This window comes from Salvelinus sp. IW2-2015, linkage group LG4q.1:29 (genome assembly GCF_002910315.2).
Source record: "Salvelinus sp. IW2-2015 linkage group LG4q.1:29, ASM291031v2, whole genome shotgun sequence".
Lineage (NCBI taxonomy): Eukaryota > Metazoa > Chordata > Actinopteri > Salmoniformes > Salmonidae > Salvelinus > Salvelinus sp. IW2-2015.
In genome coordinates, this window is record NC_036842.1 from 2,019,934 (window position 1) to 2,046,578 (window position 26,645).

The following is a 26,645-nucleotide window of genomic DNA, read 5'->3' on the forward strand; positions in this document are numbered from 1 at the left end:
CACCAAAGAGAGAGATGAAAGCGAGCGGTATAATGCCGACACATTCTGTTGCATATAATCTGGAATCCCATACGTGTTCTCATACTGTGTATTGTTTGTCTTACAAACAATGTACTTCCCTTTCACACTGTCAAGAGTCGCACACAGAAACATCAGGTCCCCGCCTCCCGGCACAGAACCTGACAGTGTCCAGTGACTCTCGTCTCCTTCCTTTCACTGCTACGTGGATCTGAATATATTGAAATGGAATACCTGATAATCATATCAGACTTATCTGTAGTTCCTACCTGGAGTTAATGCGCGAGAGAGACAAGGAAGTTCCATGCAACATGGCTTTGCTATACACCATGGTGCTTGGACCCAATGGCCATCAACATCCAAGACAGGATGCAATATCCTCACCTGTCTGGAGTCTCTCCAGCTCGCACTTTCTCCTGGCTGACAAGCAAACGCCGTCTCCTGCAGCTCGTCTTTGAGCAGGCCGTTTCCCTGCAGCACCGTACCTGTAGCAGCTAGGGGGCGACATTAAAAGTACGGATTCGGTCATAAGCCGAGCCTCTGCATTCTAAATAGACTCAGTTGAAGTGGTTTAAACTCCTATTACGCAGCTGCATCCATTATCCCCTCGATGTTTTCCTCTCACTTATTTAAAGCCTTAGCTTCCTCTTTCAAGTGCCTGAAGAATGTGGTATATTTAAAAATCACTGGGAGTTTGTCAACAAATACCATCCAATTTTGTGAGTCTGGTGAGGACTCATCCCAACTGAGGTCACTGCAAATATGGAGTACATGTTTTACTCAATATAAAAGAGGATTTAGTCATTCAGTATACTGTAGATAGAAATGAAAAACCAACTTATCCTGGGTGAACTATGACGGTGGTTTTCATCCTGTTGGGCTTCATCCCATTGCATCCAACTGTTCATTCCTTATTAAAAAAATATATATACCAGATACAGTGTATAAATGAACCATTGTAAACAAACCACCAACGTGGAAATGGTATGTTTGACCATGGACAACTAATATTGTAATACAAGACCACTTTTGTGACAAAGAATCAATTGCACATTTTGTGTGTGGTGTGTGGGGGGGGGTGGGGGGGGGGGGGGGAGTCCTATCTTTCAGGCCTACATTATAAAGCAGTCAAAATACAGAAATGCCGCAATTACACAACTGAAAAAGCGGAAAAAAAGAGAACATTTCAGGTCGGTATGGAGTTCCTGTTCTGAGTATGAGGTTACGAAATACTGTGTCATTTCCTCTTTGACTTTGTAGGACCTAACATTTATTTTGTACTTGTGGCATGTTGGAWGTGGACAAGAAAGAGTGATACTGATAGTCAAATTAAAGTTCAATCAGTTTATACAAAGAGGAAATGGTCAAACGATTTGAACAAAAAGACTTCAAAAGCTCTCGCACGAATACTATGAATATGTATGAAGGGGTTCCTCCGCTTACCCCTAGCTGAACCACCCCGGTGGAGCGTCTCTCTCKCCTTCCCTTCCGTCGGTCCCTCACTCCTAGCCGCGKCTCTCCCTCGGACCCGACCYCCTTCACCGTGTCAGTGTCTACAATACAATAGGAACAGAATGACATTGCTAGATCACAAAGTCATTCAACAGCACAGCTCRAAACTAACTTTTTCCACCGGTGGCACTGGCGCTACCAATTTTTTCAGTTGACGGCACCAGCACGTGATATGGTCGCACCAATTGTTTTGCCGCTGCGTGCCAATAATGACCTGACCTGTGTCTCATAATGTGCCTGCATTCCATACAGAACCAGGCTAATAATGACTAGCCATCTTTAACATTTGCATGCCATTGCAGTGTTTGACATTCAGATGAATTTGCCAGTGGCACACTGGGCCAATGCCAACTGAAAGTTACTGGCCYGAATGAAAAGAATGCTGGCCAAGGAAAGCAGATGATGCGTGCAACAATTAAAATGTTTAATTTGCAGGCTGCGTAAGTAGCCTACAGCAGGGCTCTCCAACCCTGTTCCTGGAGAGCTACCGTCCTGTAGGTTTTCGCACCAACACTAATCTAGAGCACATGATTCTAATAATTAGCTGCTTGATAAGTTGAATCAGGAAAATTACAAACGGGGCTGAAATGAAAAGCTCCTGGAACAGGGTCTGAGAGCTCTGGTCTATAATGACCTACCCTCCATAAAAAAAATCATCTTTGAGCAATCTCAAAAAGGGTGTTCTTGCTAGCGATTGTAGGGCCCTAAAAAATATATGTTTTAGTTTTTCACATGCAAAAGTCACCTTTGTTGGTTGAAAAACTGCTCAAATTTGATGTTCTCAGACCACAACAATGCTTAAACCACATTGGGAAAACACTTGAGATCTGGGAACATTTATTTATTTTTTGAAATTGGAGGGTGTAAATTGTGAACCAAAAAGTAACGTGCCCAGGAGAAAAAACGATTAAAATCACTGGCACCCTAGCATCCAATTAAAAATGTGTGTWGCACTGCCAAGTCAAACGGTCGCAAATACRAGTTTTGGTTGCAATTTTGAGCCTTTAACGAACACTAAGGCAAGGCTAGAGCATGCATCTGATATTGCCAACTTGATGTTTTCATGACACCAAAATACTTTTAAAACGAGGATTCATAATCCTGTCTTCCTGAATGGCATTACTATTAATAAATGAAAACAGCTCATTTTCCCACCACAGTCCCACTCACCTCTCTCAGTAGGTGTTATGGTGACTATAGGGCTGACATGCAGGATGTTGCTAGGTGGTGAATCAGCCGGTTTGGCTACGCTCTTCTCTGCCTCCTTCAAGTCAGTGAGCGTCACACCCTGTCACAGGAAACAAGCAAAAAAAATCATGTTTATTATTTATGCTGAAAGGTGGTCAGTTATGGTGACAAGATCCATTTGAAGTCCTCTGTAAGAGACGTAAAGAGATGGTTTATAGTGGCCAGTACCTGTGTGGAGCGGCGAGACTGGCGCATGAGGCGTGATCGTGCCTTCCTCTGAGACTCAGACTCCTCGTCTCTTACTGGGGCCTGGAACCTGAGGGGCAAACATCCACACCGTTCCATTAGAACCCATAGATTCACAATGCTCCAAAAGAACCCATCCACACCGCTCCATTAGAACCCTTAGATTCAGAGCCGTAACCATGGTTGGAGTTTCAGTGAAAGGGGGGAAATATGAGAAATGATTCATACTGACACGTTGCATCAGCGACAGTTCAGTCAGTTGTAATGATGAATTGCATAAAACAATCAACTCTTTACATAGATATCTGTTTTTTCAAACTACAAAGCGTTTTGGGGCATTACGTGGCATGAACTAATCAAGCTCCGCACAAACACACATCAATGGAGCACACAGATGATCGTATCATCACAGTCACATGAAATATTAGCACATTACTTACGATTCTGTATAAACATCAGTGATGTAGTGGTAAAAAAGGTGGGTAATGGGTAAACTATAAACTCCAGTGGGGGATCAAGACCAACAAGAGCGGTGGGTCAGTAGCCGAAAGGTCGCTGGTTCGAAGAACCCATCCACACAGCTCCATTAGAACCCTTCGATTCATTATGCTCCAAAAGAACCCATCCACACAGCTCCATTAGAACCCTTAGATTCATTATGCTCCAAAAGAACCCATCCACACAGCTCCATTAGAACCCTTAGATTCATTATGCTCCAAAAGAACCCATCCACACAGCCCCCATTAGAACCCTTAGTTCATTATGCCTCAAAAGAACCCATCCACACAGCCCCATTAGAACCCTTCGATTCATTATGCTCCAAAAGAACACACCCACACAGCTCCATTAGAACCCTTAGATTCATTATGCTCCAAAAGAACACATCCACACAGCCCCATTAGAAGCCGTATATTCATTATCGCCAAAAGAACACACCCACACAGCTCCATTAGAACCCTTAGATTTCATTATGCTCCAAAAGAACCCATCCACAGCTGCATTAGAAGCCGTATATTCATTATGCGCCAAAAGAACACACCCACACAGCTCCATTAGAACCCTTAGATTCATTATGCTCCAAAAGAACACACCCACACAGCTCCATTAGAACCTTAGATTCATTATGCTCCAAAAGAACACATCCACACAGCCCCATTAGAAGCCGTATATTCATTATGCTCCAAAAGAACCCATCCACACAGCTCCATTAGAAGCCGTATATTCATTATGCGCCAAAAGAACACACCCACACAGCTCCATAAAAGCACATCCACTTAATTTACAGCAGAAGAGACACACTCCTCTACTAAAACACATTGACAGCGCTTTAACAACAGCCTGTCTTGAGTGTCTTTCATTCATTAGCTCTCATCACCCCTTCCTTTTTATGTGCCACGCCCTGCCTCCTGCTACACCAACTATTCAGTCATCTTTCCTATAGTTGTGCCAGGCCACTAAGCTTTAAATGTGTGTTTACTGTGTGCCGTGTGGCTCTTACTTCCGTCTGTCTGGGTTGGTGTTGTTGGGACTATCAGCCAGGGGGTCTTTCCTCTGGGGGGTGGGCTGGACCCGGGCTGTACGACTGGCTCTGTCCTGGTCCCGCTCCTCCACATCCTTCTCCTCTGGAACCTGCTGGACCACAGGCAAGACAGGACCACATTAATACAGGGAAWTAATAACACTCCTCTTGACACTAATCGATTCATTGTTGCTAGTCTGATGATTCACATTTTTCTTGACGTTCAAACGGAAAGGACATTTTGTGAACATCAACAGCGAAGATACGAAAATAACGAATAACTAAGTGTGTAAAGCCCGACGGACCCAGGTAGACTACACAACATCGACAGTACAGCATAAGATACATTGAGACATGTCTTACCTTCTCAGCAGGGCTGACGGTGGAGGTGGCACTCTCTGTCTCTGGACTGGATAGAGTGGAGCTTTCTAAGACAGGASGTGTACTCTGGTCAGTGGGTATTCATGACTGGGTACTCAAAATTGCCATACCATTTGACCAGAGCATTTTAAAATGTGAACATGTACTTCAATACGTCTTCAGGAAAGCAGATATGTCTGTGTGTGTATGTGTGAGACCAGACATATTATATACCAGGGCTGCTCTCTTTCTCCTCGCTGAGCTCCAGGCCTTCAGACCTCCTCTCTTTAGACTGGTCCTGCACGTTCATCTTTTCCTTACTGCTCATCCTGCACACCGAGGTCCTGAAACACACACAGAGATGATTATTATCAGCATTTCACAGAAATAGGCTGCATTCTGATTATTTACCCTTCTCCCAAAGTGTGCTCTCGTTCACTCCCGTCCGTGCATTGAAAAGCTTTGGATTGGTGCATACATGGGAGGAGATAATGATCGGAATGTAGCCATGAAATTCAGTGGAGGAACGCATCCAGTTCTGACACTGTCCAACACAATCCCTGCTATTATTTACAAGGAAGATGCCTTTTTCATAGTCAGCCATCTTTGTAAAATAAGATCAGTCAATGAAGAACTATCCAATTGAATCTCATCGAAATGTCTTATGAAGACAAAACCATCTTTCCGCATGAAAACAATAAATAAATAAATGTGATACTTGAGGCCAAGCCCACCACATTTACTCCAACTACAGTCTAACCGCAAATTAAATACTACAGATCAGAAGAGGAAAATAAACTATAGAAAATAAGATGCAGTAATAATAAGGCATATACTGACCTCCGTTGTTTGTAATGAGATGCAGTAGTAATAAGGCATATCTGTTGTTGTAATGAGATGACAGGTAAGTAATAAGGCATTATCCTTGTTTGTAATGAGATGCAGAGTAATAATAGGCATATCTGTTGTTTGTAATGAGATGCAGTAGTAATAAGGCATATCTGTTGTTTGTAATGAGATGCAGTAGTAATAAGGCATATCTGTTGTTTGTAATGAGATGCAGTAGTAATAAGGCATATCTGTTGTTTGTAATGAGATGCAGTAGTAATAAGGCATATCTGTTGTTTGTAATGAGATGCAGTAGTAATAAGGCATATCTGTTGTTTGTAATGAGATGCAGTAGTAATAAGGCATATCTGTTGTTTGTAATGAGATGCAGTAGTAATAAGGCATATCTGTTGTTTGTAATGAGATGCAGTAGTAATAAGGCATATTCTGTTGTTTGTAATGAGATGCAGTAGTAATAAGGCATATCTGTTGTTTGTAATGAGATGCAGTAGTAATAAGGCATATCTGTTGTTTGTAATGAGATGCAGTAGTAATAAGGCATATCTGTTGTTTGTAATGAGATGCAGTAGTAATAAAGGCATATCTGTTGTTTGTAATGAGATGCAGTAGTAATAAGGCATATGCGTTTGTTTGTAATGAGATGCAGTAGTAATAAGGCATATCCGTTTGTTTGTAATGGAGATGCAGTAGTAATAAGGCATATCTGTTGTTTGTAATGAGATGCAGTAGTAATAAGGCATATCTGTTGTTTGTAATGAGATGCAGTAGTAATAGGCATATCCTGACCTCCGTCGTTTGCTATCAGCTTTTGCAGCAGTAGAGCCTGCAGGGTTCTGTCTGTCCATGATGGACTGCTCATTACGCCACTGTGAAGGGACACTCGGTCATCAGTGACAGAAATATGACCACTGTCATTAGATAACACACATAAGAATAATATTGCAAGGCAAATATAGTAGCAAGAGTCATGACAGCATCACTCATCAGTAAGAGAAACATTGGAAGACTGCCTTTTGCAGAACAGCCCAATATTAGATGGCAAATATGGCAAAAAGTCAAATGATACTATTCCAAAAAGATGTGAAATCTACAACTAATATTTCACAATCAGGCAGTTTTGTATTGGCCATCTAGAGAAATATTTTGCACACATGAACAGTGACAAAAAAAAGGGAAGTCTCACATTGGCTTGTTTCTGTGACAGCTCCTCCAGCAGTGACACAACACTCTCATCAGCGACATCAAACGGAGTCTGACCCTGCAGGGTTGACGTTACAAAATGAAAATAGAGCACAAAGGAAGCAGCAAGACAGTACGTGGCATCACACTTCCTACCACATGACGAAGCTACATTAGCCTAGCATTTCAAAAAGTAGTAACAAATACTACAGAGACCTGGTATACAAGCAGTCGGCAATATTTCGAGGGACMTTGAACAATGTCTTGAGGAGGACGGGCTCATTGGAATTGGCTGGAATAGAATAAATGGAACGGTATCAAACATATAGAAACCACATTTGACTCCGTTCCATTAATTCCATTCCAGTCATTACAATAAGCCTGTCCTCCTACAGCTCCTCCAGGATACATGTGTATGGCTCTAGTCTGTCTGTCTCACCCCATTGCTGCAAACCTCCATGTCGCAGAGCTGTTCAGCCAGTATCCTGCAGGCATCTCCCTGCCCCCAGTGTGACGCTGCGTGGAGAGGCGTCCAGCCATCACAGTCCATCTCTGACACGTCCAGACCACACTGGCATAGCAGTCTGAACCACAACAACACAGAGTGGTTTAGCACAGAGAGCAAAGCAGAAAGCCTATGCAATTGAGTTCATTCATTTTGTCTGTTTGTTTTTTAACAATGCCCTGTTTTCCCATAAACTCAAGAGTTATTGAGCTTGTCAGAGTGGCTGTGAGGGAGAGACAAGAAAAATAGGTTTATTGAGAGAATTGGGACACGGTCATGGACACTCACTTGATGGCTTCTAGGTAGCCCTTGGCTGCAGCCACGTGCAGGGGAGTGGCCCCAGTTTTGGGGTGCCGTAGTTCTGAGGGAGGCCCCTCTGTCAGCCAGGCTCTGGCGTCTTTCATGATCTGCTCCTCCTCCACCCGCTTAGCTGCCTCCACGTCCACACCTGAGACAGGAATKAAATGTATAACCAACAACTCAACAAGAACGTGTAAAAAGTGGTAGTCAAGAAGYTTCTTCCTCTCTCAACTCCATTGAAAAAGGGAGAGCCTTATTCTTGTTTAGCTCGATATGGAACGTGAAAGCATCACAAGCCAAAAATTGGCTAAGAGTGTGCCCTGGCTTCCCTTCCTTCTCAGTACCTAAGTACGTCTTTATAAATCAGACACCACAACACTTATCACCCTGAATCTCTCCTTTGTTTCCTCCTCATGTTGGTAGCACCGTACTCACCTTGTCTCACTGTGTATTGGTGYAGGAGMGACTCAGTGGCCTCGTCTTCAGCTATATCTAGGGGGACGTCGCCATCGCAGTTCACAGCAGTGAGAGACGCACCCTGCTGCAAAAGGAAACTGAGATATAGAAAGAGAGTTTGAAACCATCCACAACTGAGAAACAGGCCACAAAATTAAGAGTAAACAAAAAGCACTTGACCAGCTTTACAGGCCCTGCTGTACCAGACAACAATACAGCCTTGTTGAATTGAGAAACATTGGCACAGGGAGGCTTAGGCTACAAAATCAGGTTAACTCAATTGCAACGACTGCCCAACACTATAACAGAGGAATGTAGAACACTTTCATAGGTAGTCCCTATTCTATTGCCTGATGTTGAAGTGATATAGTGTACTGTACATACTCAGTGATCTCCAGGTTCCCACAGGTGGCTGCCACATGCAGCGGAGTCCAGCCCTCACTGTCCACCTGGTTTATGTTGGCACCCTGAGCCAGGAGAAAGACCATCACCTCCATGCTGCCATCTATACAAGCCTACAGTGAACGAGGAGAGAGGGTGATGATATTCATTTCTCCAGTATGACTATAGGTTGTAGAGTCAATACACAGACACTACATTCTACTCATTTACCACAAGTCCTTACCTGGTGAAGAGCTGTGATTCCGTCAGCATTGGCACAATTCACAACCTCTCCCTGATAGTCTCCATTCTTGCCTTCTGACTCTTTTGCATCTTTCAGCATCTCTTGGGCCTCATCTGTGTCACCACTGGCACAAGCTGCCAGGAACTCTGCAGCAGTATCAAACCGCACTCGCCTCCTACAGTAGAGGTCATCATTTAGTGACATTACTCAGGTTATTAAAGTGAATATTTTACCAGGACTCCATGGCAGATATTCAAACCTCATTATTTGCATACATGAAAGGCTGGTCATATTCCCCTCMTCCAAATAGTCCATGTTAAACCCAGTGGTTGTCAACAACAGTGGTGGACTGTAGCTAACTAGATATGTAGTTAGCTAACTTAACTAGTCAGCCAGAAACATAGTTAACTGCCTGATAACTTTCCAAAAATGACTAGCCAGCCAATGTGGGTGTGTTAGCTACATATCCTGTCGAATGGTGTAGAGAACTGTTCTAAATCTACTAACGTTACTAGACAGTAGACAATGTATGTATGCATGTGCCATTGTTGTGATTGCAGACATAGATAGTTAGCGAGATAAACATTCAAAGTATCAGCAAAGCTAGCTAGCAAGTGCCTAGCCCACGCACAGCATTCCTGAATAGCATCCGGTATAGTATTAGTACTAGTTAGCTAGCGATAACCTAGCTAGCTGGCTAGTTAGCTAGTAATGCATCAATCTGACAATACAGTACCTTCGTTTGAGTAGAAGACTATTGGCTTCCCCGGTGGTCGATCCGCTTCCCTCCACATCCTGAGAATGGTCCTTTGAAACGGCGTTGTTTACGGCCTCCGAGCAGCCTGCATCCTCGACATCGCCCCGCCACCTTCGCCTGGGCACAGCCGGTTCTCTGTCGGTGCTAGAACCGGACCAGCGCTTCAATTGTTCTTGCCGTTTATCCTTTGCTGTGTCCCCCATTATTATGCGACGAGGACTTTATTCAATAAAATATATATTCGATAGAAAAGACACACCCTCCATGTGTATAGTTTCACTTCCTTATTCAAAGCACTGGGTGTGAAGCCAAAGATGGTGCATAAAATGAAGATGTCCCACTCAGGCCGTTAACCATTGAAAAAATATGTCACAGTTCCGGTCTACTTATGGAGTAGGTTAGCTGACAACGAAAACGATGCGTACGCTTCAATGGGGGCAGAATTCAGTGTGTTGTTGTGATTCTGGTTGGCCAGATAGCAACAATGAGAAGAAGCTGCCATCTGGGGCATCGTAGGTGGCTCATTTCAGCTAGTTTAATCTTCTTCTTGATACAATGTCTTGTGTTGAGGTGTTTTGACTGATGCAATGTCTATGCTAATGTGACTAAAATGTACAAGCTAACTAACGAACAATGTAACTATGTATTTGAGAGACAAGTGCTCATTGTGCAAATGTATTTATGTTTTCAATAAACATTGGAGACAAAATATAGTTTACATGTTGTCAACAATCTAAGCCAACCCTGTCTGTTTTCCCCAATAGTCCGCCACAGTGGACGGGTCATAATACCCATAAAACCTAGCGGTAAAACATGTAAATGGTTTCATACATTTTTCCCCATCATGAATTTTGCAAACACTTTAAGACAGTGTGTGTGTTTGGTGTAGGCGTACCTTGCTGTGGCGTTTTGATAACCGTTAAACTCAAGGTGAGTTGTATCAATATATTTGCCTCAATATACTCTCACAAATTCAAAATGCTAATTCACAACAGAGAAGACCTCAGCAAGCGCAATCAGAGACCTGTGCCCAATCCATGATGAATACATGTGCTGTATTTAAATTAATTTAATAAAGTGTTGAACTTCTTCCATCCTCTTTCTCTGTCTTAGTTAGTCACTGACTACACTTTATCTAGCTAGTTAGCAGAGCAGTAGAKCAGAACATATTCTTGTATTACAATGCCTAGATAATTATTTGTACAGTATCTCGATGTTGATGTCTATTTCAGACCTTATGGCATTTTTCAAGGATAAGCATAAGAGCATTAAAAGGGGAGAAAACCACTATAAGTCTGGCCATGTGGAGAAGTACAGCCAGCCAGAGTGATGGGCAATTTACCGGTTTGGTCAGGGCCATGAGGGATACAGTTTAATCTGCGTAGGTGAGTTAAGTTTGAGCATCTTAGCAATACAATATGTTTTATACTGCTGTCAACATTCCACACGGAAAGAGCTACTTAATCAATTATACAGTGCATTTGGAAAGTATTCAGACCCCTTGACTTTTTCCACATTTTGTTACATTACAGCTTTATTCAAAAAATGATTCAATKAATGTTTTTCCTCATCAATTAACACACTACCCCATAATGACAAATCGAAAACAGGTTTCTAGAAATTTGTGCAAATTTTTTTAACATAAAAAAACTGAAATACCTTGTTTACATAAGTATTCAGACCCTTTGCTAAGAGACTCAATGTATCTCAGGTCCATCCTGTTTCCATTGATCATCCTTGAAATGTTTCTACAACTTGATTGGAGTCCACCTGTGGTAAATTCAATTAATTGGAAAGGCACACACCTGTCTATATAAGGTCCCACAGTTGACAGTGCATGTCAGAGCAAAAACCAAGCCATGAGGTTTGTCAGTAGAGCTACAAGACAGGATTGTGTCAAGGCACAGATCTGGGGAAGGGTACCAACAAATTTCTACAGCATTGGAAGGTCCCTGAGAACACAGTGGCCTCCATCATTTGTAAATGGAAGAAGTTTGGAACCACCAAGACTCTTCCTAGAGCTGGCTCCCCAGCCAAACTGAGCAATCGGGAGAGAAGGGCTGACCAAGAACCTGATGGTCACTCTGACAGAGCTCTAGAGTTCCTCTGTGGAGATGGGAGAACCTTCCAGAAGGACAACCATCTCTGCAGCACTCCACCAATCACGCCTTTATAGTAGAGTGGCTAGACTGAAGCCACTCCTCAGTAAAAGGCACATGACAGCCCGCTTGGAGTTTGCCAAAAGGCACCTAAAGACTCTGACCACGAGAAACAAGATTCTCTGGTATGATGAAACCAAGATTGAACTCTTTGGCCTGAATGCCAAGCGTCACGTCTGGAGGAAACCTGGCACCATCTCTACGGTGAAGCATGGTGGTGGCAGCATCATGCTGTGGGGATGTTTTTCAGCGGCAGGGACTGGGAGACTAGTCAGGATCGAGGGAAAGATGAACGGAACAAAGTACAGAGAGATCCATCATGAAAACCTGCTTCAGAGTGCTCAGGACCTCAGACTGGGTCGACGGCTCACCTTCCAACAGGACAACGACCCAAAGCACACGGCCAAGACAGCGCAGGAGTGGCTTTGGGACAAGTCTCAATGTCCTTGAGTGGCCTAACCAGAGCCCAGACTTGAATCCGATCAAGCCGCTCTGGAGAGACCTGAAAATAGCTGTGCAGCGACGCTCCCCATCCAACCTGACAGAGCTTGAGAGGATCTGCAGAGAAGAATGGGAGAAACTCCCCAAATACAGGTGTGCCAAGCTTGTATCAAACTCAAGAAGACTCGAGACTGTAATCGTTGCCAAAGGTATTTCAACAAAGTACTGAGTAAAGGGTCTGAATACTTATGTAAATGTGATATAAGTGATAAATGTGATACACAAAATGTGTAAAAAAATCAAGGGGTCTGAATATTTTCCGAATGCACTGTAAAATCATTAATCAGATTGCCTCGGATACCAGACTTAGATGAGTGATAATTCAGTTCTAGAATGTTGTCATTGATGAGACTGAATCTAAAAATCTATTGACATCCAGAATTGACTTTGTTTAGATGTCCTGCTTGTGTGTTATAGTTTCATAGCCAGAGACAAATCTTCAAAGGCACAGTATTTATTTATTGGGAGTGGCACATGCATTCACATAGTCTTGATTCTGTCGCCAAAAATGGAACGCTAATTATCTGCTAATGTGACTCATACAGAACCACAAATGTCTGTCTCAAGCTTCACATCTCACCAGGGCCATGATGATCTGGATGAGACTGCAGGATCGAGGCAAAGGTAAGAATCTCTGGATTAACTGTGTAATGTTAGCTAAATTTAGTAATTCATAAATTAGCTAAAGTTGTTTAAATTGACAATTCTGCGAATTGTCTTGGGCAAGTTTTTAATTGAAAATGCCTGTTATCTAGCTAGGTAGCTCATGGTTAGTTAGTTAGCAACATTAGCCTGGCTAGATGGCTAATAGCAGTCTATTTGCATAGCCATTTAAATGCATGAGAAATTCAGAAAAACAAGTTTCTTTCTTTGGCTTTTATAAACCAACAGTCTAGCTTGGCAGCAAACTTGGGGAAGCTATGGCTAGGCGTTCTTGATAATGTTTGTTTGTGTCTGTGGGTGAGGGGTGGGTAGCCGACTTMAAGTACTACTTGACTTGTAGCTACTCTAGCTAGCTGGATTATTTTAGTCTGGATTTTTGAGGTTTCAGTATGGACTGATATCCTCTCGAGTCAAGAGTGTGTTTACTGCGGGAAAACGTTGTTTGCTGTTACCCTCTGGACAGCAGATCATTAGTATGGGCAAGGTTATGTAACCTTTATTTATGAATGAATGGTGGGAAAACGATTGTAACCATTTCTGTGTTTGACCGCTAGGTTTTTTGGGTATTATGACTCATACTGTGGTAGACCAATGCATTATGGTGCGTTCAAGACAACTGGGAACTCCGAAAAAAGTACAAGGTGAAATCATGACGTCAGTGATCTTCAGGTCAGAAAGTCGGGGCTCGAGAAAGAGGCCAGAGTTCTCGAGTTGGAATTCCGAGTTGAATCACTGTTCAAAATGATTTTCCCCAGTCAGAGCTAGTTTTTTTTTCTCGCAAGTTCCCAGTTGTCTTGAACACGCTGAAGTTGGAAGTCTGATATTTCTGAGTTCCCAGTTGTTTTGAACGTGCCATTAGCAGTTAGATCTGTATATAAACCCTGGATTGCTGTTGCTATGTATTGGACAATGAGAGGCTTTGAAAGTACCGGTCAGCCATATTGGCACTCCTCAGAAGAAGCAGTCCTCCATAGGAATGAATTGAATTCTACAGTATTTGAATTAAATGGTTCAAGGACAAAATTACATGTATGTAGCTCAGATAATATAATTTAAAAGTATGCATTAAGGAGTCTGTAATAGAATAAACGTGGCAAAACAAATGTAGACATGAATAAATTCATTTCTATAGCTTCCAAAATATTTTTTACAATGGTGCCGGAGTGCCAAGACGGTCTGGTCTGCTCAGCTAGTTAATTGACTATACAGCATATGAAACAGAAAAAAAAGGAGCGAGTGAGATGTTTTGCTTGCTCTTCCATCTCTAGTGAAGCTACGGGATGTGGTCGGGAGCGTCCCGTCTGCGCAGTGCTGCGCAAGAGTTGTCTGATAAACGATTGTGCAGTGTTATAAGTTGTAGGTTTAAGGCAGCCCCRCATCCCTTTCACTTCTTGTCAGAAAACTGCATATTGCACTACACTCAGGTGAGTATGTCCGAAACCAAACCACCACTTTGCATTTAGGAAAGTGACATCTGCTGTGCTTTAGAATGACTTATAGTTCCAGAAGTAAGATWGCAACTTTTAAGGCTTTGTTTTAAGGCTTTGGGGCCAATAAGGGGCACTCTTAAATTAAATTGACATGTCGGTGAAGATCTTCGTCTGAATGAAAAGTATTCTAACGGAATTATTAAAAAATATATACATCTGTAAATTAACATTACTTTTTGTATTAGAATTATTTTAGTTTGACTTTGACATCCCAAACTTGAAATGTCTCTCAGGACTTTTACGTTGCTCAGATTGTCTGGTTAAAAAAAGAAACATGAAAAAACAAGAAGACTAATGCTTTTTTCAAAGCTGTAACTCAATGTGACTGATTTTCACATTCTTTGCTTAGCCTGTAAACATTACAACATGAGCAAAGGAGCAAATTCCAATTTTCTGGTGGCGTTGTTGGCTTTGAATGTCCTAAACAATCAATAAATCAAAGAAAAGAGGAACATTGTTACTTTTGTTGGTTAATTTGGTGGTAAATAAACATTCCTCTGTAGCCTATTGTATATCCATATTAATAATTTCATTTGGATATTTGATTTAGTGTATTGTTGAATAGTGTTTAGGTACACAAAAATTGTAAACATTACTATAACATTTGTTGCGGTAGGTCCTGAGATGCGTAAGAACTTGCACATGAGGGGGTATTTTGGATCAAAATGTGATGGAGATACAGTAACTCCAAAAGGTTTGAGAACTACTGTTATACACAACCATTGCTGTGGACCAAATGTTATTACAATGGATAATCTCTGCACACAAAATGACTACTGTACAACAGACTCTTTTTGTATCAAAAATGCATTTTTGCAAGTCTCTAAAATWGTCTTCAGTTGATTAGCACATCATAGGTGCCATTTGAGGATGCAAACAGGCTTTTGATGCAACAGGTGCAATAGGATGCAAACAGCTGTAGTTCAGAGTAACCTAGCCCTTGTTCATGAATCTCAGTTCCAGACATTACACATAAGTCATTGGACAAGGGTGTCTTCTGTGGGGGGGGGATTTGTTGTGGGTCTGGGATAATGGTGTTTGTGAGCCATGACCAGTCTTTCAAAGCACGTGCTATGGGTCGGTAGTCATTTAGGCAGGTTACCTTAGTGTTCTTGGCCACATGGACTATGGTGGTCTGCTTGAAACATGTTGGTATTACAGACTAAGACAGGGAGAGGTTGAAAATGTCAGTGAAGACAGCGCATGTCAGCGCATGCTCGGAGTACACAAAGTAATTTAGCTCATCTGGTAGGCTTGTGTCACTGGTCAGCTCTTGGCTGTGCTTGCCTTTGTAGTCTGTAATAGTTTGCAAGCCCTGCCACATCCGAMAAGCGTCGGAACCGGTGTAGTACAATTCGATCTTAGTCCTGTATTGACTCTTTGCCTGTTTGATGGTTCGTCGGAGGGCATAGCGGGATTTCTTATAAGCTTCCGGGTTAGAGTCCCGCTCCTTGAAAGCGGCAGCTCTACACTTTAGCTCAGTGTGGATGTTGCCTGTAAACCATGGCTTCATTTACAGATATCATTTACAAACGAAGCATTTGTGTTTAGTGAGTCTGTCAGATCAGAGACAGTCGGGATGACCAGGGATGTTCTCTTGATAAGTGCGTAAATTGAACCATTTTCCTGCCCTGCTAAGCWTTYAAAATTAAAAATTTTAAAAGTACATTATTTTCTTTAGGAATGTAGTAAAGTAAAAGTTGGCAAAAATATAAATAGTAAAGTACAGAAAAAATGGACTTAAGTAGTACTTTAAAGTATTTTTACTTAAGTACTTTACACCACTGCGAACACCTGTGTGTAAGCGTAACTTGGGAAGTGTAGTTTCGTTGGATGGAGTCACCCATAGCTGTATTGATCTATGCAAAACTACAGTATGTGTATCTTATTTGAATGATTCTTTCTCACTGATGAAAGATAAGGGTCATATGTTTCGAAATCCGTATCGCAAGCTATGATTATTGACGTTTCTAAACGTTAAATCACAGCGTCAGGGTTGTAGTTCACGAGGCAGTCATGGGCGAAGCTAATGGCTGAGAACTGTGTTTTGAGACTACAGTTTGAGAGCTAAAAGTATCCTAACCTTTAACATACACGTATTAGTCGGAATTTGGAAACGGAMATTTCTGACTTGCTAACTGGTTGTAGTTATACAGGTTTATTTTTTTAAATTGCATTTCCTTTAAAAACAGCTCATATTTTTTTACAACATTTTATACACATAAAATGGTATAAAAGCATAAAACACAGCATTTGAATATTACATTTAAGTTTGTTAAAGTACATGTTGTTAAAACTAATAGAAACAACCATGAATAAAAGTACTTTTTCTTGTAAAACATCCAATCTGTAAAAGCCATTTAAAATGTGTACAAATTATTTAATAAAAATAAAACATTTAAGACATGAAAACATGTAAAAAAATAAATAATAATAACTTTGTTAAAAAGCTGTCTTCGGTCCTTTGTACAGGAACGGGGTGAGTCCTTATCAAGCTCGCCTCCTCCTGCTCTTCTGAATCAATCACCGTCCTGTCACTCGGGGCCCAGAGGAGACCCCTCCCCTAGGCGCCACAGCGCTGTCAGGCCGTGGCCGCCGGGACCTTGGGTGTTGTGGGGGACCCTTCGCCTGGGGGACCCTTCGCCTGGGGTCGAGGCCCCCTTTCTTTTTTACCATCCCAGGGCTTCCGTGGCTACCATGGCCACTGCCTGGGGGTTGGTCTCTACTCGTTTCGCTTCCAGCAGGTTGCAGGAGGACCACAGTGCATCCTTCAGACACGTGTAGTTATACAGGTGCCGCGTTCAAATAGTTAGCAAGTCGGACATTTCGGAGTTTCATCGTTTCCACTAACACTTGAATGCACCATTAGACTTTTACATGTTCTTATTGCCGCTGGTTATCCATTATGCAAATGCTTAACATTTCATATTTTGACATTTGCAGGGCTCTACACTGCGACCATTTTACTCGCATATTCAACAAAATGTGTGCGAACTGCAAAAGTCAATGAGCACATGTACAAGTTGCAGTTTATTCCCGCTGTTTGTTTTATATCATGTATGTCTCGCCTACTTCCTGGTTCAAGTCCTGTACTGTTTTTGAAGTCCTGTACTGCTTTTGAATGGGCTTTCGGCTTACATAATCAAATTCTTGAAAATGGGGTCATTTAAGAAATTTTAAATAATATTCGTATTCATGGATTCATTTACCTTTAACCAATGCCTTTTATGAAGGTTTTCGAATATGAAAAAAAATGCAATCAGGTAGAAGAAAATATAATATAAGAATAATTGTACATATTTTAAAGGACAACGTTATCATTGATAATCAAAGATGTTTTATAACTAAACCAAGATAGACCACAGCCTGTCGTTTCAAATGGGAACAATTGAGTCATTGTGGGCAGAAAAGAAAAGACGTGTGCAGAACCAAGAACGAGTTAGTGAGTTCCTATTGGCGCCTTCTAGCACATATTTGCATATTTCCGTGAGGGAACGCCTACTCTGAAGTGCGCGTGTGCAATAACTCAATTCGTCTTTGCACTCCTAAACAACGCAACAAAAAAATGATTGGCAAAGTCTACAAAACTTAGTCCACTCTGTTCGTAACTGATATTAGTTTTGTGAACCGAACTATATTGAGATCAAATGTTTCATCGATGAGGAAATTTGCATAATGTCGGTAAAAATCCATCTCGTAGTGAGTGGAAACGCAAAGCGGATGCTTCATATTGATACATCCGGTAAGATATCTGTCTCATTGTTCTATCTGTGATATAAGCTTGAAGTCCATTAAAAAAAACAGTACGGGCCTTGAACAAGGAAGTAAGCAGTACTTGCCGTTTTCAACGCGCAGCTCAACGAGCCAATCGTAGCCGAGTTGAAGCTCGTTTAGCTGAACGCGCCAATCATAACCTAGTTAGAGTCTGGAACCGCGAGCCTTTGAGACGAGTACCTTAAGTGCGCCCGTTTTGGCTCGCTACTGTAAAGCAGAATGAAGAGCATCCAATTAAATTTTAGGCGACAATGTCAACAGGATCCAGAGGAGGCCGGGTCCGAGTCTGCCAGTGATCTTGTCGATATTGATTTTGCTGAGCCACCAGCAACACAAGATGAAGATTCGGCCAGCAGTAGCCTTAACACTGGCACTGGTGTTGCCCCAGTGTCGCCAACCACTGCCGGTGGGAAACAATACAAATACAACGCACAGTGGGAGAAMGCGTTCCCGTGGTTGCATTTTGAAGGAAATGTTATGTTTTGCAAATATTGCAAGGCCGAACCACAACTTGCAGGCAAGCTTTCTTCGTTTGTGGTGGGGAATCCTCACCTGAAGAAGGACACTGTTAAAAAACACAACGCGTCGAAAAAGCACATTGAGTGCAGAGATATCCACATCAAGAGTACCAACGAATATCCGGTAACAATTCAATCGGCTCTGAGGAGGCAGGTGAGGATKTCGGAAGATAAGAGAAGACAATTAAAAATATATATATAGCATACTTGATTAGAAAATTTCGACCAATGATGGCGTTCTGCAACCGGTGTGGTGATGTATGCCAAAGACAACTTGGAACTCGAGASGTCAACTCATGACGTCAGTTATCTTCAGGTTGTAAAGTCGGAGCTCTAGAAAGATGTCCGTGTTTCCGAATTGGAATTACAGTTCAAAAGATTTCCCAGTCGGGGCACGTTTTCCCCCAGTTGTCTTAAACGTGGCAATAGCTAGGTCTTGTTCCCAGACGTTACCAACCAATGGTTGCGTATGTAACAGTTTTGCTTCCGTCCCTCTCCTCGAACCATCTGCACACACAGACAACAGCCACCCTCGAAGCATCATTACCCGTTGCTCCACAAAATCCGCGGCCCTTGCAGAGCAAGGGGAACAACTACTTCAAGGTCTCAGAGTGACGTCACCGATTAAAACGCTATTAGCGCGCACCCCGCTAACTAGCTAGCCATTTCACATCGGTTACACGTACAACGTCATCGACTGACAAATTGCTATAACGTGTGGTTAGCTGAAAAAAAATTGTGGTTAGCTAATACTTATCCTGCCTTAAGATATGGCATGCGTAAGCAACGCCTGTGCAGAGGAACGCGCCCATATAGCTCGCCAGTTTGTCCTAAAAAACGGAAAGGAGTTATTTTACGCGTGCCGCGGCAACCACTTATGAAGTCGGACATTACGAGTTTCCTAGTTCCGACTCATACACGTGAACGCGGCATTAGGCCAACGAGCCATTACAGAATTAGTGCCTATAAAAACGCTCCGGYACTATTGATTGCAAAGGGTTGTCACTAGTTAACACAGCCACAAAGTCATAAATGCGTTCTATTTCTACAATTTATTTTCTTAAAATCCCATACTGCTAATCGTATGCCTAACCTCAAATTAAGACCAAAAAGCTACTTTTAGTTTATAGCCAATTTTGACTTTGGCTGTGCGATCAAGTGGGAACCACTGACGGGCTTCGATTATCTGCCCCGGTAGGTGGGTGAAAAGTGATTGCATTCGTTTTGGAACCGGGCTGCCTCCCGGGCGTGAGTCAGGTGATCCGCCCTGGTCAACAGCGAAGTCGGCTCAAAACAAAATTGACGTGTAGTAATGACAGAGCTGCCAACTCACGCATTGACCCTCTTCTCAMACTCTCACGGCACACCTCTATGTCACGCATTGAAAAKTACTGCATTTATTTTTCTAATTAGTCCATTGTATAGTCCGCGCTTTAACTGTTCAACTGTGCTCCAAATTGTTTTGAAATCAGAGCATCTGCGCCTGCAATTTAACATCACGAGCGGGAACCTCTATCATTGTCTTGTCTTGCCACAGCACTGTGAACCATATCTAGCAGTTCAAATGATGTAAAGGGATCAAGGGGATTGGATGCATGGTTTAAAGAAACGCCCCCCAAGATTAGAGTGGAGATGAATGGAGAGAGAGAACATAGTCTGCTGAGTTTATGAAACTGTAAAAAGACCTGCACGGCAGTGCTGTTTTATGTACAATGTTGTCCACAAAATTTGTTTATCCTGTCCCTATTATTGCAGAATGCAGCCTTTTTGACAGCATTTAATCCACACTGTTTGTAACTATGAAAATGATTTTGTCAAACAGATTGTGAACCAAAAACTGTAAATTTGATTCTACATGGATGACAATGAATTTAACAATAATTTGGTTAGGGTGTCGGGAGTTTTGATCTTTTTACTTTATTTAGTCCGATCAGTAGAACAATTCTCATTCTTAACAAYGGGCTACAATATAGAGGAATTRCTGTGCTTTTCAGAAAGAACACTACTGTTATTCCACACAGGTATTTTATTATTCCACTTCTTCCCAGCTTTACCTGTGTAATCATATATTTGAAATATGATATGCCTACTTGTCTTTGAAAATTAATAATATTAGGCTATACATTATTGCTGCCATTCATGGACAGTTCTGAATAAGTCAAACAAATAAGTATTTGATATTAAATGCTCCAGGAATCAAATATTATTTGAGATTTTAGTATTGTGCACATGCTAGGCAGAGATGACAAGGGGACTCACTACTCCTAAACCCGTCATATTTTGTCTAGTTGGCATAAACCACCTGAATATTGATATTCATTAGATTTTTAGGGGAGATTGGTAATCGAACACTGCCATTGCAAAGAGTGCTCCGTAAACCACGTCCCAGTGGGCAGAGCTAGGCATGTTGCTTGTGCACTGGGACACATTTTATTACTGAGATAGGCCTCTCATTTTACAATGGGTCTGCGGTGGTTCTGTGTAGTTCATYTAATATATTTCAGACCATGTGTATTGCAGTTAATTTTGTCTATGACTTAATAAGTGAAATATCTTTGTGTAGCAAACAGGGAAACAAGTCCCAGACACTTCTCAATAGAAATTGTTCTGCCTAAGGGGGGCGCTGTTTACCTGAATTATTTGTATTATCTAGTGACCACCATTCCTCTGAATAAATTTTGCTCGTTCACAAGAGACCTGGTTGATATTAAATCACATTATTGTAATTGTCCCTTGTCATAGACACACTTTGTACTTTTCACAACAAAAAAAGACCGCCATTGAATTCATTGTATGTTTTGTACAGTCTGATTTGGACATTTTGTTCTCTGTTGTAGAGCAAGTAAAATATAGACTTTATGTAAACTGGAATTGTGACTAATAGTATACTGAAGGTTGAGATCTCTTGATATCAGAGATGTGCCTTACGGCGTCCACATACTTCCCAGCCGAAACAGTTCGGAAGAGTTTGTGTATGTTTGTTTTTGACTTCGGTTTTGTGCCCGAACAGCTGAAAAAAAGTATACGCCCCTTTATCGGTGATAGGTCAACAATAGGGATTATTCAATAAGTCTTTGTCATTCAACGATAGATTACTAGTATTCATGCACATTTCATTGAGAAATACTGCAAACATCTTAGATGTAAAATTGCATGACTATTTTGACTGAGTTTATAACCGATTTTCTTGAGTTATTTTAGATTAATTCTGAGGAAGTGTATACTGGCTACGGCATCTCAAAATGGACAAACAGTACAATTGCTGGTTGTTTTTCAAGCGAAGTTCTTTTAAGGGAGTATGCGAGCACACTCGTTCGGTTCAGCTAGGAGCAAGCCGAACTGAAGCATGCCGACACCTTTACCCAGTCTGTTGGGGGGAGTTAAGTGAACGACTTACATTAGTGAGTGCATACATTTTCATACTGGTCCTCCGTGAGAATCAGACCCACAACYCTGCCGTAGCAAGTGCCGTGCTCTACCAAGTGAGCCACACGGGACTGCACAGATGCTAGACCGTGGAATCACAGTTGACTTGTAGTATTTTGATACTTTAAGTATTTATTTTATTGACAAGTTGTGTTGAACACAGGGTGTACATGTGTCCACTGTCCAAAGTCTCTAACTCACTGCCTCATCACCTGGGAGCTAACACATCTTCAACTACCAGCACCTAAGGAATTAGTCCCCTTGGTTAACCCCAACAAAGGCTAAATACTAGGCCTACATGGCAACAAAAACACTTCCAATTGTTACATGACTGTTCAGAATCTGTAGAATATAAAGATCCACTGGGCTGAATTGTGTCATTAGCAATTTTATTAATTATAAACATTGATCCATCCATCACACAAGCGCACAAAGGTTATGATAGGCAAGGTTCAAATGATTCTGCATTGCTTTTCAATGGAATTGACCTCAACCCTAGTAGTAATAATTTATTGATCCCAACTTGGATGATTGCGTATTAAGGATGCCATGCATTTCAATAAGGATAGAGCAAGTGTCTGTTTTCCATCCAGTATTAAATCACGGTCATATGTGAMCAGCAGGCTCAGACARTATCCATAGCTAGGCTATAGTGGATAGMCAGATTTAAAACACTTCAAGACCCTGTGGGTCAGATGGCTTTTCATAAAGATGTCATGCTAAGTAAAGAAATCCATGTGTGGGTGGGAGACTGAAGCAGTGGATGCAGCAACAGGCAGATAGAGGGGAGGCCAGGCACGTCCAGGTGTAGGCCAGGGTGCCCTCAGGCGTTGTCCTGGGAGATGCAGAGAAATAGAAAAGAGGGGTTAGTGAGAACATCCCTAAGATCTTACTTATTAGGTCATAGATAAAATTGATTGCAATGTACTTGACTCAGATATATTAGCATAACTACACAGAAMCACCGCATGCATACCCATTGTAAAATGAGATTCTATCTCCGTATGATATCTCCTTACTAAAATGTGTACAAGTGCACAAACAACATGCCTAGCTCCGCCCGCTGGGGTGTGGCTTACAGAGCGCTCTTTGCAATCTGCACTCGTAACTTGTACCAGGGTCTCGAATTATATCACCACACAGACTGGGATCAGAAATCRGCTCTGGCATTTCTAACACACCAGCCCCCATTGAGGCTGCCACAACGGCCAATTTTTTCCCCCTCTACACCGCGCCCTTTGTTTGTGGTGAATCTTAACCTGAAGACGGACACTGTTGCTAAGCAACAGGTCGAAAAGCACATTGAGTGCAGGGATTCATTCATACCAGAACTCAGGATATTTTGTAGGGTACAAATAAACTACAAACTGTTAACTATCATCAGTGGATAGCCAGATTTAAAGCACTGGAACTAACCCCTTTCTCCATTCTTAACAGAACAACTTTCTGGCGTCACATTTTACCTCCCCTCTCAAGATGACGACGACTCAGTATGACCTGTCAAACACGCTCCCACCCCACACACTGACCCGGCTGGCACGGGAGTGGCTGGCAGAGGACACACCGAACTTTGACCCTGCGGGGCTGTGTGTGGGGTCACATGAGGTCGAGGCCAGGTTGTTGTGCAAAACGCCGTGCAGCGTGCTGGCGGGCAGGCCTTTCTTCACTGCTGTCTTCACTGAGCTCAGCTGCACTGTGGAATGGGCACACAAAGAGGGAGCACAGCTGGGTAAGAGACCAACTATGAGCCTGGTCAAAAAACATGCGGGAGGTTTTAGAGAATACACAGATACCTCACAAATGTGATGACAATACACCTCAACTCTGATCACACTGCCAAATTCATTTGGAGAAGGTATTGGGGAAACAAGCTTTGAGTTTGGCATTCACAAAATTCAATTGGAATAGATTCCAACTGATTACAATCTAACCATTAAATATAGTTCACTCACATGATGTTTGTAATTTTTAGGTAAACTCTACTTTGACCTCACCTCCACCAGGTCCAGATGCGGTGGCCCAGACTGCTGTGGTCAGAGGCCCAGCAAGGTGCGTCCTCCTCGGGGAGAGACCGGCCCTCAACTGCCTGGCCCGGGCCTCGGGGATAGCCACCCGCTGCTCCCAGCTACAGAGAATGGTCAGGGAGGCAGGCTGGCACGGCCATGTGGCTGGCACGCGYAAAACCACCCCTGGGTTCCGGCTGGTGGAGAAGTATGCCATGCTGGTGGGCGGCGTGTCCATGCACAGACAGGACCTGAGTGGGATGGTGATGCTGAAAGACAATCATATATGGGCATCAGGGAGTATCACACAGGTAGGCAGGGGTGGATGTCTCAAACTGTACATTCGACATCAACCTATACTAGGATGTGGTTGTCGATTCCTCTGTAATCCTTTTACAAATGCATGAAAATCAGAGTGCAAGAATACATGTATGTCTTTCATATTCCAAGATGTACCATTAGATCTGGCATTTTTCTAATATGAGAGCTGAAGTTTTCCCCTCTGTGCATTTTGAATAGAGATTAMWTTTGCATTCTGATAGAGAACTGATTTGATGTATTTCCTACCTGTGGGTCTTCCAGGCGGTGAGGGACGCCCGCTCGGTGTGTGGCTTCAGCAGTAAGATCGAGGTGGAGTGCGGCAGCCGGGAGGAGGGCAGTGAGGCGGCCACGGCAGGAGCCGACATCGTCATGCTGGACAACTTTAAGCCACAGGTGAGRCTGATGGACGTCCCAAAGACATCAGGGAAGTAATGTAGAAGAGGTAGAGACGTACTGGAGGGCTTGCGATAAAGCAGAAGAMATATTTCCGTTGGACATTCATGTAYATTGGACTATCAATTAAGTAATATTCTTCTTCCTCCTGWATGTCAGTGYTGTGCATTTCGTTCAATCTCTTCTTTCCTACACGGTCTCTTCCCGCACTCGTCCCTTCCGGCCTCTATTCCTCCTCTGTCCTTTCCTCTCTCAGGAACTCCATGCGGCTGCCCAGCTTCTGAAGGAGGAGTTCCCRTCTGTGCTAATCGAGGCCAGTGGAGGGGTGACCCCAGACTCCCTGCCCCARTATCTCTCCCCCCATGTGGACATCATCTCTCTGGGCTGCATAACCCAGGGCTGCCCCGTGGTAGACTTCTCCCTCAAGGTTCAAAAGCCTGTTGCCTTTCCAATAATTTTCCAATCACAGTAACTGGCAATTCAGGATWTTTGTTAATAAAGTGAAAATAAAAAGCAATGGTCAATTTCCTCACTATTGATCCTGGAGATGATCAAGAGAAAAAAAAATCCAGGAATGTTACATGAGATTTAAAACTGMCATTCAGAGATGGTGACTGTATAATTTCTATGATGCGTACAACTAATTTATAAATCATTATTAAAACTGAAGTAAGACTGTTCTCTCAGTTTCTTTTGTCCCAAAGTGATCATTATCTATTATATGGGATATGCTTTAGAATCCCAAATCTTTATGATCCACTGGAAGAAAAGATGACAAATTAGTAACCAAGTCACTATACTGTTAAACCTTCATATGGATTAAAACACACTGCACTTCTTCCACTAAAMGTGCCATCACCTGTTAAATGAATAAACCAGTTATCAGTATTCAAAACACTTAAGTTAAACGCATAAAATGGCCATCTTTGAATTTACATTATATWGGCCTAATAATGCTATGCCCAAACCGGGTCCRCATGCTCCTACACYAAACGCGATCACGACAMGCAGGTTGAAATATCAAAACAAACTCTGAACCAATTATATTAATTTKGGGACAGGTCGAAAAGAATTMAACATTTATGGCAATTTAGGTAGCTAGCTTGCTGTTGCTGGCTAATGTGTCCTATTTAGCTAGCTAGCTTGCCGTTGCTAGCTAATATGTCTTGGGTTGTTATTTTACCTGAAATGCACAAGGTCCTCTACTCTGACAATTAATCTACAATGGTCAACCGAATTGTTTCTAGTCTTTTCTCCTCCTCCCAGGCTTCTTTCTCTGCTTTGCACTTTATATGGCAATTGACATCTAACTTTCATAATAAGGTGTATTACCAACCGACCTCAGTTCATCTTTCAGTTATATGCTTTTATACACTAATGAGGAGACGGGAGAGGTAGGACTTGCATCGCGTTCAGCGTCACAAATAAAACGGACTGACTAGCGAGCGTTGAAAAATAAATGTAGAAATCTATATTATTCAATTATTGCACCCACACTGCTTGCGCGCGCCAAGGAGCGTCTGCGTTGCCAAGGGCTAACGCTTCGAACACACCGACTGTGTCATTGCATCACTGCTGCATAACATTTTGCGCAGCTAGGCAACTATACTGATGCAGGTATCTTTTGCAGATGGTCGCATGCGGTTGGACACATGGAGGAGATAATCATTTTCGCAGTATCCTCAAAACCGTGTCTTTTTGACACAACTGCTGACAGCTACAGGGACATAAACACAAAAAAATGCTGCTTGGAGACAAGTGTCCACGATAGTAGGATTGCCAGGTCAGTTTAGTAGTGAGCTTGTGCTAGATGTGGCTAGTTAACATTAGCTAGCTMACCTAGCCAATGAGGTGTGTGTGAAAGAAATAGTCATAAAAATTAT

At 42.3% G+C, this 26,645-nt stretch overlaps 2 protein-coding genes and 1 long non-coding RNA gene across 12 annotated transcripts in view; 1 reads left to right on the forward strand and 2 right to left on the reverse strand.

The window, feature by feature from the left end:
• Positions 1-10,031, reverse strand: part of LOC111961231 (protein phosphatase 1 regulatory subunit 12C) — a 17,761-nt gene extending 7,730 nt beyond the window's left edge. The window contains exons 1-14 of one of the 6 annotated variants that reach the window (XM_023983338.3): positions 9,494-10,031; positions 8,758-8,932; positions 8,517-8,647; positions 8,112-8,230; positions 7,665-7,824; positions 7,311-7,455; positions 6,876-6,950; positions 6,479-6,558; positions 5,078-5,187; positions 4,847-4,911; positions 4,463-4,596; positions 2,947-3,034; positions 2,701-2,818; positions 1,112-1,571 (exon numbers count right to left, since the gene is read on the reverse strand). In XM_023983338.3, the coding sequence (XP_023839106.1) occupies positions 1,348-1,571; positions 2,701-2,818; positions 2,947-3,034; positions 4,463-4,596; positions 4,847-4,911; positions 5,078-5,187; positions 6,479-6,558; positions 6,876-6,950; positions 7,311-7,455; positions 7,665-7,824; positions 8,112-8,230; positions 8,517-8,647; positions 8,758-8,932; positions 9,494-9,717 (1,848 nt within the window). In that variant the 5' untranslated portion in view covers positions 9,718-10,031 and the 3' untranslated portion in view covers positions 1,112-1,347. Of the gene's footprint in view, positions 1-1,111; positions 1,572-2,700; positions 2,819-2,946; positions 3,035-4,462; positions 4,597-4,846; positions 4,912-5,077; positions 5,188-6,478; positions 6,559-6,875; positions 6,951-7,310; positions 7,456-7,664; positions 7,825-8,111; positions 8,231-8,516; positions 8,648-8,757; positions 8,933-9,493 lie in introns of those variants that run through there. The other 5 variants (XM_023983336.3, XM_023983334.3, XM_023983332.3 and 2 more) reach the window with 5 other exon arrangements.
• Positions 10,032-12,756: 2,725 nt separating this feature from the next.
• On the forward strand, positions 12,757-25,442 carry LOC111961232 (nicotinate-nucleotide pyrophosphorylase [carboxylating]). 5 transcript variants are annotated; one of them, XM_023983342.3, is made up of 5 exons: positions 12,757-12,798; positions 23,483-23,774; positions 24,049-24,359; positions 24,631-24,762; positions 25,019-25,442. In XM_023983342.3, the coding sequence occupies exons 2-5, from the start codon at positions 23,522-23,524 to the stop codon at positions 25,232-25,234; spliced, it is 912 nt and encodes a 303-aa protein (XP_023839110.1). In that variant the 5' UTR covers positions 12,757-12,798; positions 23,483-23,521; the 3' UTR covers positions 25,235-25,442. The 5 variants fall into 5 exon arrangements, 4 of the variants coding, with proteins under 4 accessions (XP_023839110.1, XP_070296450.1, XP_023839108.1 ...); XM_070440349.1 differs by lacking the exon at positions 12,757-12,798 and adding an exon at positions 13,757-13,866; XM_023983340.3 differs by lacking the exon at positions 12,757-12,798 and adding an exon at positions 14,043-14,261.
• On the reverse strand, positions 25,083-26,247 carry LOC139025275 (uncharacterized). Its single transcript, XR_011476791.1, has 2 exons — positions 26,164-26,247; positions 25,083-26,112 (listed from the first exon to the last, which is right to left on the reverse strand). It is a non-coding gene; the product is annotated as an uncharacterized lncRNA (long non-coding RNA).
• Between the last annotated feature and the right edge of the window lie 398 nt (positions 26,248-26,645).